The sequence below is a fragment of the Chlorocebus sabaeus genome, chromosome 8 (genome assembly GCF_047675955.1).
Source record: "Chlorocebus sabaeus isolate Y175 chromosome 8, mChlSab1.0.hap1, whole genome shotgun sequence".
NCBI lineage: Eukaryota > Metazoa > Chordata > Mammalia > Primates > Cercopithecidae > Chlorocebus > Chlorocebus sabaeus.
The window spans coordinates 116018617-116032586 of NC_132911.1; the positions used below are offsets into that span (position 1 = coordinate 116018617).

The following is a 13970-nucleotide window of genomic DNA, read 5'->3' on the forward strand; positions in this document are numbered from 1 at the left end:
ACTATCATCATATCTCAAAGCCTTGACTATTGCCTTTCACAGAGTAGGTGTTAAATAAACATTACTAAATAAATGTTAGAACTATGAGCAGGGTCTATACTCATATAATATCAATATTTGAAACTTTTTTTATTAAGAAATTCAAAATTGTATTCTAATTAGTAAAATTTAAATTGCTGAAAATCAAAGACTACTTCCCTACCTAACCATTAAAATTTTATATTCCTCGAATAAAAAATTACATTTGAAGTTGAATAAATTATCCTGTTGTTTATTAAAATATAGCTCACATTTTTAGGACTAAAGGTTTCAGAATTAACGACCAAATTCTTTAAAACGTTAAGTGCTTTTATTCTGAATGTGTCCTTTTCATTTTAATTAATATTCAACACAAAAAATATTCTATACAAAAATATATTAGAAAGCGTTATCATTCCAACTTAAGACAAATGTGTATTAGGAATGGATCATTAGGAGTTGGAATATATTATTCTATTAAACATATCCTTTCAGTTTCTACTCCATGCTTTTTAGTTTAATAAGTATAGAAAATAGATTTTAAGCATTCAGGAGAAAGTTCCCATTCCAATGTTACATACAATACAATGAGGCAGGAGAATAGGGCTGAAGGCAGGGAACCTAAGGCTATCCAACTCGGACTTCCTCAAACTAAATTGAAAGGAAAACCCTAACTTTACTCGCCTAAGTACAAAAGGACCAGAGGCAACTCCATCTGCAAATCCCTCACCTTTTCAGCCCGTCAGATGAGAAATTGGCTGTTTGCAACCAATCAGACTGAGTCTTCGTTTGCATAGAAGTATAACCTTGTAACTTCACGTTAGCCTCTGATTGGTTGCAAAAAGCAACCAATGTATTGCAAGTATAATACAAAAAGCAATTGGTTGCTTTTTGCAACCCATCAGATATTTGCACAGGAGTGTGACCTTTGTAACTTCACTTCAGTTTCTGGATGGCTGCTTTCAGATCAGACTCATTGCAGGCTACCACTTCATTTACATGAGGTGAGCGTGAAGTGGCCAATGGGAAACTTCTGGGGGTATTTGGACCCAAAAAGATTCTGTATCTGGGCCTTTGAGCTACTGGTCGGCCTGCTCCCACACTGGGAGTGAACTTTCGTTTTCAATAAATCACTGCTTTCGCTCTTTTGTTGCTTCATTCTTTCTTTGCTTTGCTGGGCGTTTTGTCCAATTCTTTATTCAAAAAGTGAAGAACCTGGACAACTTGCAATCACAACCTTGTACCGGGGATAAACAGGACTTATCAAACTTAATAATCTTGTCAGTAATAACATTAATTTTCAAACTGATTCCTTCAGTAGAAGGGTACACTTAATTGTACAGTATAATTTTTCCAAATTCAGAAAGTTCTGAAAATTTAACCACAAAATCAATCCAAAAATAATATTGACTCTGTGAATATATATGTTAACTATTTCTTTAAAATTCACTAGGTTAGCTACATAAACGTAGCACAAAACGAAACCATTTTAAAACTCAGTGTGATTCACAAATAACATCTCCTCATCATTGTAATACATTATGGCTCATGTTAATAATATGCCAGTAACAATGAAAAAAATTTATATCTTTTACATTTTTATTATGTCAATAATGAATTATTTTTCAAGAATATATTAACTGAAAAAAATCAGAATTAATGAAGTTTGAATTCTAGTTTTACATCATTCAAATAAGAATATTATTTTGAGAGGGAGAGGGAAAATGAGAATAGGAAAACAGCAGGTATAGTCAGGTTTAAGGTGCATGGCAAAGAACTTGGCACAAGGCCATGTACACTTGCTAAAGTGTATCACAAATATGGTTCTGAGTCTTCTAGCAGCAAAGAAGAGAAACTCAATCAATTACCTGATTGTTATAAAAATAATTACTTTCCTTGTAAGCATGGTAAATTCAATGTGCTGGGAGGTGATTGAAATGACTCCTATTTTATAAGAGTGATAATGTGTAATGTAGTGTTCTTACATTATGCATGCAAGTATAATACAAATTATAATTATTTCAGATCCATGTAATTTGATATTTAAGACCTATCTCTATCTTAACTACTTTCAAATTTCCTTTCTGGTAGATACTTTAGCAAATATTTATTGTGCTTACTGTTCTAGGTACTTATGACACGCCAATGAACAACCCAATTCCCTGTTCTTAAGGAACTCAGATACAAAAGCATTACATAAAGTCCTTCAATAATTAGGGCAGAGATGTAATAAAATTTTAGGTTATTTTGATTAAAAAATTCAGCTTTTAGAAATACACTTTACTATGTAAAATATCATCATAATTTTAATATTTAATTTTAACAGAATATATACATATAAGACATGAAATAATAGCTAAAATGTACTGAGTTATTACTAATGATGTACATCATGGAATATACCTTACATACATTTTATAATAAAACGTTCAATACAACTTATCTGAAAGTTAGTATAATTAGCTCCATTATGCACGTGAGCAAATGGAGAGCAAGGCCGAGGCCACATTAGATAGAGTAGGAGGAATCAACATTTGAGCCTAGCTCTACTTATGCCCAATCCCTTCACTCAAAAGAGATAAAAATTTTGCTCAAGGTTATGCAGCAGTTCTGTTTGAGAGATAGGTCTAATATAACATGATTATCAAAGTATTTATATTCTCATGACAATAGAACAAAATGAAGGAATGTCATATTAGTCTATCACTATAAAGTAAAAGAAAATTTTACATAATACATTATATGAATAATACAAAATATATTTTCAATATATTCCTTTTAATATAAAAGCAAAGATAAATCTTTGCTATCCAGTTGGACTTGTTTATTTGCCATGCCTTGCTTAATTTAATTGTGTATTAACTTAACACTAACTTAAGACTAATTCAATCCTGTTTCATGGTTAGGATTTTCAAAAGTCTCGGAGAGACATCATTCTCCCTATGTCCCCCATTCTCCAGAGAGTTGCATTGCTCTAAAAATCTTCCTAATTGAAGCTCACCTTGGCTTAAGTTTTGTTTTTTGTTTGTTTGTTTGTTTTTTCTTTCTAAAGCAGAATACAGAAAATAGACTCAGTTAAATATTTCTAATAGCTGATTTGGGGTTATATAAACTTTCACTTTTTATTATTTCTCTTACCTTGGTATACAATATGAAACCCTTGTTTGTTTTGTGAATAGTCACTGTGAAAATACAAGCTGGTTTCATGAGTGGTACTGAATAAGGAAGATGGTATTTGAGGACCACTAAGCCGGCCAATAACAGTACTAGTTTCTGAGGATCCACTTCGTACTTCCAAATAATCATGTATGGTTTCTGTAGAAAAGTTTACAAACTGGAGATGTACACCTGAAGAAGAAAACAAACATAATGCTACTTTATTTGTTTTACCAAATTAAACATAAATATACACACACACAATCACATCAAGTTACTTAGATAGGTTTGCATTTAAGTCAAGAGGCATAATCTCAAGATCTGAGTCATGGATTTGCTGTCTGCCTAGGACAACTAACTTTGCTAAGGTTCAAAGTAAAAGAATACTGCTCTCACATGTCCATTATTAGTTAAAAGGAAAAATCTTTCATTTCATTATAATGTCACTGTATGGAAAATGATCCAAAAAAGCGGCTTTCTTATTCTTTAATACCCTTTAAATTACATGAACTAATTTTTAGAGGAAAAGGCCACTTTTGGCCTAATTTGTGTTATGTAAAAGGTCAATCTAAGGTTGAAAATAATTGCAAATTTGTAATATACTAACATAAATTTTGCAATTGCATTAGAGGTTATTCATTCATAGGAGAGAAATTAACTTCTCAGAAATATAACTTGTATATAATTTAAAGGGTGCTCTTTATGCAAGCTTTTATATAATAACTTCAGTAAAATCTGGTGATCATTGTTATATGTGGTCATATTGCAATGTAATCTCAATATCTTTATAAGCATAACTAAAATATGAGACAGTGAAATGTCTCTGTGATAAAAAAATCTTAAAGTATGTTTGCTTAATTAATTTAACACTCAATTTTAGTAAATTTGATGTTTTTCTTACTATTACCATTCTCCAAATTATTTATAATAAAATCTGATATGCAGTGAATGTTTTAAGTTATTTATATTTGCTGTGCATTATATATATTACCTGCTGTAAGTGATTTATATATGCTAACTTATTTAATTCTCACCATTACATGAGAATGAGGAAAGTGAGTCACAGAGAAGTAAAACACATGTAAAGTTTACACAATGACCCAGTAGGCTTGAACTGCAAAGCGAGGCATTCAGACTCTTAGGCTTATGATATTAATAATTACACTGGGGCTCCAAGTAAATGCACATCATGTTACTAAATGAATTTTTAAAGAGTTCCTTGGACAAATAAGTTTTGGAAATACTTAAAACAGGGTTTAAAATATTAAACATCTTTCTATAAAATTAGATTAACTTCTTAGAACTTTGAGCATGCTACCTTAATATGTGAAGACCCAAGATGTGCACTTTTTATTTTTATTTTTAACTGAGCATTTTTATTACACAGCATCGTTCTAAAAATTGTTTCATACATTCTTGAACAAATGTTTCTTTATGTCTTGAAATGTATTTTTTATTTAAAAAAATGCATATACTGTTTAAATACATTGGACCTAATATTTGATTTAATCAAAACTCAAAGAAAACGGTGTGCTTATTAAAATGTAATCAAATATGAAAATCTTATGTTTTCATTTATAGAGAGATATATTCAAGTTTTAATAAAGTTGGTTTTCAAAAACAAAAATTAGCCAGAAATTGAAGATAATGTTATAATGAGACTATTGAAACTATTTTTAATAATTTGTTTTAAAATAATTCATTTAAAATAATAATATATAATTAAATAATTCATAAGCTACATTGACTAGTGAAAGACATGTGGAAGAGCCATGCTGGTTCAATCTGTTGTTCGTTTACATCAGTATTCTATCAATGGACATAGAAGTTCACTACAACTTTGAACTTAGAGTTTCCACATTTTAGCCAAAAGGATCCTAAAAAGGATTTCTAAATAGAAAGTCCCCCAGCAACCTTCTCTCAATAACCCCCTGCTCTCCCAAAACCTCAAGTCAGTCACAGTGTTCAGACATGTTTAATTTTTTTTTAGTTTTCTCACCTGCATTTTTCTACTTATCACCTTGTTTACCTAGAATTCCTTTCACACTCCCTGCAGCAGACTGACACTCTTTGCTGGACTGACTTTTACTTATCTTTTTGTTTTTTTCATTTCATTTAATCATTTATTTATTTTTTAGAGACAGGGTTGCCCAGGCTGCTCAGTGGCATGATCATAGCTCACTGTAAACTCAAACTCCAGGACTCAAGCAGTCATTCTGCCTCAGCCTTCTGATTAGGTGGGACATATAGGTGGGCTCCACCATGTGTTGCTAATTTTCTTTTTTTTTGAGACGGAGTCTTGCTCTATCATGCAGGCTGGAGTGCAGTGGCAAGATCTTGGCTCCCTGCAACCTCTGCCTTCCGGGTTCAAGCAATTCTCCTGCCTCAGCCTCCCAAGTAGCTGCGACTAAAGATGCTTGCCACCATGCCTGGCTAACTTTTCGTATTTTTAGTAAGACGAGGTTTCACCGTGTTAGCCAGGATGGTCTCAGTCTCCTGTGATCTGCCTGCATCAGCCTCCCAAAGTGCTGGGATTACAGGCGTGAGGCACCGTGCCTGGCCTGTTTACTTATCTTTAAAGCTAATGTTCAAGCATCACTCCCTCTCTCAAGACTTTACTGCATTTCCTGTACTAGACTGATGTCCATTCTAAGTACAATCCTGTGCTCCTTAGTTATACTGTATCAAAATAATACATTTTACTGTCTCCTCATTATGACTAACTTATTTAAAGAAAAATGCAGTCTGCACTGCATACATTTTATCTCCAGCACTTAGCAGTATCTGGAGTGTAATATACACTCAGTAAATATTTGTCAAAACTGAGTTTTCTGTTAATTTACGTAAAACATTTAAATATGCTTTTATACTCTGAGGTTGCAGATGCTTACTGGGTAATGAGATACCTAAGTTCAGTCCTCAATAACTGACATAGTACAGAATTTCCTAATTACTCTAAAACCACCTGGTTTGTGCTTCAATGAGTATCTATTCATCCTAGTCTCTGTGATTTAATGAACATGTGTACCCTCAAGCACTTCTTTTAGTGCATTTATAAACTCATAGGATCTGCAAAAGCTGTAAGAGAGTATATTAATGATGTAAGGGTAAGAATTTATTAAATATGATATATGATGTAATGGATCTAAAATATTGGGAATTATTACATTAAAATTAGGAAGGTATTATAGTGATTTGTGTTTAAACCTAATATTTTAAAATTTGTACTACTTTTTAAAAATAAAATCTGATTTACTTATAAAGAAAATGGGCTGAATTCAATAGATTACTAGAATATAATAACTGTACTACTTGATTACAGCAATAAGAAAAGAGTTACAAAAACAATGTGCATAACATTTAGGTTGAATTTATCATTATTGCACATACCTAATTCAGAGTATATCCATATACAACATAGTGACTGAAAAATAGTATAAGTTTGTCTATCTATCTCAATCTATACATCTCGATATATAATTATAAAATGCCCTTGCACACTGTTGGTGGGAATATATATTAGTACAGACATTATAGGAAACAATATGGAGGTTTCTCAAAAAAATTAGAAATAGAACTACCATATGCTCCAACAATCCTACCACTGGGTATATGTGCAAAAGAATTGAAGTCAGAATCTTGAAGAGATATCTTCAGTCTTGTGTTTTTGCAGCATTATTCACAATGGACAAGATATGGAGTCAACCTAAGTGTCCATCATCTGATGAATGGATAAAGAAAATATAGTATATATACACAATGAAACACTATTCAACCATAAAAAAACAAGGGAATTCTGTCATGTACAACAATATGGATGAATCTGGAGGGCATTATGTTAAGTGCAATAAGTCAGGCACAGAAAGACATATCACATGATCTCATTTACATGTGGAATCTGAAAAAACTGAACTCAGAAGTAGAAAGTAGAATGGTAGTTACCAGGGTGTAAGAGAGAGGGATTAAGAAAATGTTGGTTAAAGGGTACAAAATTTCAGTTACACAAAATAAGTAAATTCATTGTACAACATGGTAACTATAGTTATTAACAACATATTGCACTCTTGAAAATTGCCAAGAGTGTTTTAAGTATTCTCACCAAAAAAAAATTCAAGGTAATGTGTTAATTAACTTGATTTAGTTCTTCCAAAATGTATACATATTTCAAAACATCATGTTTTACATGATAAATATGTACCATTTTTATTTGTTAATTTAAAAATAATAAACAAATTAGAGTAAAAAAAAGAAAATGCCCATATATCTTCAATTTTCCAAGTACTCCATGTGAAATGTATTTGACTTAAGCAACAATTATTTAAATTTCACTCTTCAATTTACCTAGCTGTATGTATTCCTAAACTAAACTGAAATTTGTGAAGATTGTATAAAGTCTTATTCAACATTGACATTTATTTTAAGGCTACATTAATAAATATTGAAAGCTCTTTCATGTGTTTTTAATACACATACCAAAACCTATGGGTAGTTTTATTGTCCATGTGCAATCTAAACTGCTGGGATAGTTTCCAGGAAACCCAGGACTGAGGATTACACCACTGAAGTCTGACATAGCACCACCACACTGAGCTGCAAAATAACAGAAATCCAAAGTAAACCAGAGTAGAGGAATAATTTACTGTCCTAAAAAACATATTAAAATCATTTCACATTTTCAAGGCTCTGAGTTAAAACTGTTTGATATAACTTTGAATATTGTCAATGTTCATTCACTATATACTAGTAATTAAATATAATCAACAACAGATTTTCTAAAACAGCATAAGAAGATATCATCCTTCCTTCCTCAGAAATAAATGCAAAGTAAATCAATTATTGCATAAAAGTAACAGATCATGCACAGTGAATGTAAACGAACAAAGACATGTCCTTTGCCACGGTGGGTACTTTATTTCTCTTTCTCAAGTAGTCCTAGAAATGTTTTGAATCATCCCAAAGATGATATAATTCAGAGTAAAATCAAGTCAACCACTTCAGCTCTAAGTACTGTATTCAAGAGGAAATCATTTTCACAACCTTCCCTCCTTTTCCTCTTTTTGTGAGAAGGCTCAATAAAAAATTTTAAGCAAAATGTTAGTTTCCATTCATATGTGAGAAGTTCACATATTACACATTAGATATGGCCTTATTTTATCCTAAAAGAACCAAGACAAAAAAATAGAGAAGTAAAAATACGTAAAAAGATGCACACAAATTTGAGAATTTAGGGAGTTCGTAAGTGTGCTTGTTTTGGAATCCCTATGATACAGGTTTACTATCAATAAGGTAAGCAAAAGCTATAAGACCAGAAATTTACTCAAGGTTTTAAATATAGTTAAATAGAACTCTTGAGCATATATTAAAGGCAATTGCATTTTAGAAATCTATTCTTCCCTCTAAAGCACATTTTTATCGTATTATGTTAGATGAAGAATCAAATTTCATGACTACAAATGAAATTCAAAAGTTACCTATATAGAGCACTTATTTGCAATGGCATCCAATTATTTCTTGCCAAGAGTAGCAACAGGCAGATACTCAAATCTCAGGTTATATATTTTAAAGGCAAATTCAGTGGGAATTTTAACAACGTTTTATACAATATTCAATAACAAGTTTGACAACTATCTTTTGCTATGTGAACTGAACAAATTATGTATCAAGCTGATTTTACAAGGGAGAAATATATAATCTTGGAGTCAGCCTGCTTATAAACCTTTCATGAAACTTTTGATTATAATCAAGCTCTAAAGATATGCCCATATGCTTTTTCATGCTTCTGAAATCTCAGTTAATTCACTCTTAAACCAAATCAATTTTCGACGAAGTTAGTATTTACCAGTTCATTTTCCTAAATTCAATTGTTCATACATATTCATCACAAAATCTGATAATTAATGAAGTGTAAAAACAATATTTTGGTCAATTAAAATATTTTTTAAAATATTTCTGGCAATACACTTGTAGGTTTGTTTTACTTTATTCTGAAATTTGAGTAAAAGGCAAGGACTATCTTTTATTTTCTTGCCTTCACAATTTCAAGTCTTCGAGCTGCTCATTGTCCTTCTAATTCTGTTACTTTCTATCACTTTAAATATAAGTTGGAATTCCTGTCCTCTGCATTGATGGTCCCTCCTTTCAGGGTGAAAAATACCAAAACCAAAGGAGAAAAAGAAAAGAGAATAAAGAGTAAAGAGATAACAACAAGAGAAGAAAAACAATGACAAATCATTAGAGATATATGAAGAGGCATACCAAAGAATGCATCTGCCTTCAGCAATTTGTTCATGTCTATTTCCTCAGTATCTCTGCAATCTCAACACTCCTATGCCTTGAATAACAATTTTATGTGTGTCATCAGCAGCTTATGTAGACTCTTTTGTGTCCCATTACACTCTTTTTGTTAGGGACAACCATAGCTTAGTCTTCCAAAATAAAACGAACTTTTGTTTTTTCATCTTAGTTGTCTCTAATATATAAAATCTCACATGAATTTTCCTTCTTTCAATCAAAATATCTGGGAGATGGTTTATTTTCCAGTTCATGAGGCTGTAGCCTTGTTATCTGATGACTAGTGTTTTAAGACATTCTCTGAATCAGCCTCTTGCTTTCAGCTTCTTGTTACAATATTGCTATTGTATCACTGCTATTACTTTAATACTCTATCACATGTAGTACAAACTTATTGTTCAGAAGTTATAAAATACAAAAAAAAAAAAAAAAAAAGAGTAGAAAGGAATTTAAAATGTGCCAGGCACGGTGGCTCATGCCTGTAATCCCAACATATTGGTAGGCCGAGGCAGGCAGATCACTTGAGGTCAGGAGTTCAAGAGCAGCATGACCAACATGGTGAAACCCCATCTTTACTAAACATACAAAATTATATAATAAAACAATTTTTTCTAATTTAGTTTACAATATAAATGTAAACTTAATCAAGATGATACTTTATTTACTAAAAGAAGTGGTAATTTTAAAAAATATATTTTATATTTTATTTCTCTTTTACTCTGTCTTATGGTACTGAGAAAATTGATTTTTTTTTAATAATAATAATTGATGCAAGCAATATAACAAAATGGGAACTGTACTGTAATTCTAGAGTGGTATTTAAATTGGTACAACCTTATGGAGAAATTTGATAATATTTATGAAAGAATTTAAGCAGTTCTATTCAGACACATAATTAATCTATTTAGGAAAAATTATAAGCAAACTATTAGAACTGTGCTCTAATTACAATATGAGATGTGTTCATAATAAACATAAAATTATGAAACACATAATGTGAAAAAATAAATATGTAATTTATAATATCAAAAGACAAGAAATAAACCTTTAATGAAAAAGAAGTTAACTGCACAAATTAGACAATGCTCTGTGTCAAGAATCAAAATTCAAATTTTGTTTGTTTCAATTGTGGTTTTTGACATTTCAAATTTTATTTCAAAAACATAATATGGTATGAGAAATTCTTACATGTTAATATCAAAAAGAAAACCATTACTCTCTCTCTCTATATATATATATATACACACACACACACAGTATCCCAAGCCTTTACATTAATTTGTTCACTAAACAGTATATATTGGATGCCTATTTAAGATGAGAAACTTTTCAGGTACAAGCAATATGGTAATGGATGAAAGAGCTAAACTCTCTGCTTTCATATTAGCAGAAAACATACTTATTTTACTCTTTGTGCTCTTTTATATTCTCAACTTTTATAATCAATTGGATATACACATAAACACAGACACACCACACAATATATTTACAATCACTGTTATCTGTGCATATGTAAGTATTCCAAAATGCATTACATTTATATATGTGAGGTGATTTTAAAATTGGTATATATGCATTTATAAATTATTCATAGTACCTTAAAAGCTTCCCTTAAAAAATCATCCAATTTAAAGTCTGAGTGTTTTCAATGTACTTTGCCAATTAAACACATCATCACTCTTAAACATTTTTCAGTACTCTTCGAAAAGAATTGTGTGCATTGTACGCAGACGTTGTGGACTTAATTGTGTCCCCCAAAATTTATATTTTGAAGTCCTAACCCCTGATGTGACTGTATTTGGAGATAGAGCCTTAATTAAGATACTTAAGGTTAAATGAGGTCATAGGCAAGGATCTTAATCCAATAGGACTGGTGTCCTTTAAGAAGAGGAAGAGACACCAGGAGTGTGGGTGCACAAATCAAAGATCATGCAAGAGATATGATCTACAAGGCAACAAGAGAGGCCCTTAGAAGATACCAACCTGCTAGCACCTTGTTCTTGAACTTCTAGCTTCCAGAACTGTGAGAAAATAAATTTATAAATTTCTGTTGTTTAAACTACCTAATCTGGAGTATTCTGCTATGGCAGCCCAAGCAGAGGAATATAGCACAGATACGGTCATTGTGCAGGGTTAAGTCACACAAGTCATGGACTTGTTTTTTTTTGTTTTGTTTTTTGTTTTTTGGTTTTTTTTGACTTAGGCTCTTTCTCCTACTCAGAAAGAGCCGTCTTCTTCCTCCATGTGTCTTAATTACACTTATTATCCAAAACTCTGTGAAAGCCTTACAAGCTGAATATGTTTGCCAATACTTTAATCAACACCAGTCTCACTTTTCAGAAATTCCATCATGTAGTTAATGATACAATTTAACACTAAATTATTTGATAATAAATTCATTTATTTTATTTCTAGTACTCCAAATGGTAATTGAATGTTTTAAAGGTAGGGATCATACCTGGCATTACTTTCTCATACTCTTTAGAATCCAGTATATTAATAGTTGCACACAAATACAAAAAAAATGAGGAAGAGAAAAGGAAGCATGAATAGAAATAATTTGGCAGCAGCATCGAGTTACAGCAAAAATGTGGGCCTATACTTTCAAAGTACCCAAGTTTCCTTTTAATATATTCCATATCTTGACTGGCTGTCACCACTAAAGACATTTCATGAGGTGTCATACTTCCTTTGTTAGACACTTTAGATTCCTTATCTAAATTCCATCTCAATAGCAAGCAATCGAATATTTACTTATATTCCTGTTCAATGGATACACTGAGAAAACTCTCTAGGAATTTCTTTAAGTCTTTTCTTAATTTCTACAGCTTAAGTCATCCATTGATATTGAAGTTGAGGATAAATAAAAATAAAATTTTTAAATTAAAAAAAGGAAGATGTGAAATAGTTTCCTCAAAAAGTCATTTCCATAAGATCTGGTAAAAGGCAAACTATATGTTTGAAAATCATGATATACAGAATGAAACTTTAAAATCTGATGAAGCTTACAAATATTTTACAGTCTTTTAACTTACCTAAACAAATTGGGATTGGATAATTCCATCTTCTTACAGGTCCTGGCATACACGTAATGTGAGAGTGACCCTACATAAACAAAATGATGTGGTTCAGTAAACATATATAAAAAGTTTAAATTTATTGTAGTGTAGTCAATTATAATTATAAAAACAAGCTTAGGTACATGGGTTTATTTTTATACACATATTTACTTTTATGGAAATCTTAGCATGATTAAAGAAAAGTGATTATATACACCTATGATAAAATGTAAAATATAACTACATGATATTGGTAGAAAAAATAATACTTCATATCATATTATAATTGTGGTTTTAATATTTCCTATCACAATATGTTTTACTAAGATACTGCAGTGACTATATAAGTGAAAGGGTCATATACATGGTGGTTTATAATAAATTGCTATAATACACAAAGTGAAATAGGTTAAAGAATAATTTTAAAATTGTTTCATAAAAATATTAAAACAAGTCAAAGTATATTAACTTTTCTATTGAAACATAAAGTCCTGAAAGATTTGATTGTACTTCCGAGATTTATAATTTTGTGATACAACTTTAAAGACTATAAATTATTAATTTTTAATTTTGCTTTCTCTGAAGAATTTATTTATTTGATATGTGAAATAGCATTTGCCTTAACTTTTTATCTTAATTGATTTATTCTTTAAGGAAATTTTTATGCTATTATAAAACTGAGAACCTCAACAAAAAAAGTAAAAAAAGATCAATATAAATACATAAAATCAGAATATACATTGCAAATCCACTTCCTAGGAAAATATACTTGTAGTAAATTTTCACTAATTTGAGAAATGTATTGCTATGGAAGTTTCATTCAGTACTTTAAGTAGCATTTCCTTTTATTTTCAAATTCTAAAAAATCCAGGAATTCAGTTGTTCACAATCCTATGTAAATAGAGACAAAAGTAAAGATTAATTTTTACTTGAAAAGTAAAGACTTTAATTTAGTTAATTAAAATCAAGAAGAAAGGACTTCCTAACTTTCCTAATTTTGACTCAAAATCAGTTTTTTTTACTTCCAAACAAAATAAATTTAGTCCATTCCAGCAATATTTCTCATGCGTACATTTTATTAACAAATTGAGAACCCTTTTGATTTAAGATGCAAACCAGGAACAATGTTGTAAAACCCGTGGCTTATCCGTCATTGATTTGTGAAATATTCTGAAAGGACAATGAAAATCAAAACCACAACTTTAAAATAGACTTACCTGAAGAGAATATCCTTGATCACACTGAAAGGATACCACATCTCCAACCATATATCTGTCTCCAATTTTAATTCCACTGCTAGGAGTTTGTGGTTCAGGACAGGAATCCAAACCAATTGCTAAGAATATTTAATGATAACAATTTAAGTACCTTTCAAGTGATAAATGCTTAAGTTATGCATATTAAGTTGCTAACATTGAATATCAGTGTCTTATCAAACTAGATACT

At 30.8% G+C, this 13970-nt stretch overlaps 1 protein-coding gene across 2 annotated transcripts in view; it reads right to left on the reverse strand.

Moving 5' to 3' along the window:
* The window catches only part of CSMD3 (CUB and Sushi multiple domains 3), a 1272067-nt gene that overhangs the window by 115015 nt on the left and 1143082 nt on the right, over positions 1–13970 (reverse strand). For both annotated transcript variants that reach the window (XM_008001392.3, XM_008001388.3), the window contains 4 exons: positions 13742–13860; positions 12501–12570; positions 7648–7764; positions 3157–3366 (listed from right to left, as the gene is read on the reverse strand). In XM_008001392.3, coding sequence (XP_007999583.2) covers positions 3157–3366; positions 7648–7764; positions 12501–12570; positions 13742–13860 — 516 coding nt within the window. The remainder of the gene's footprint in view (positions 1–3156; positions 3367–7647; positions 7765–12500; positions 12571–13741; positions 13861–13970) is intronic.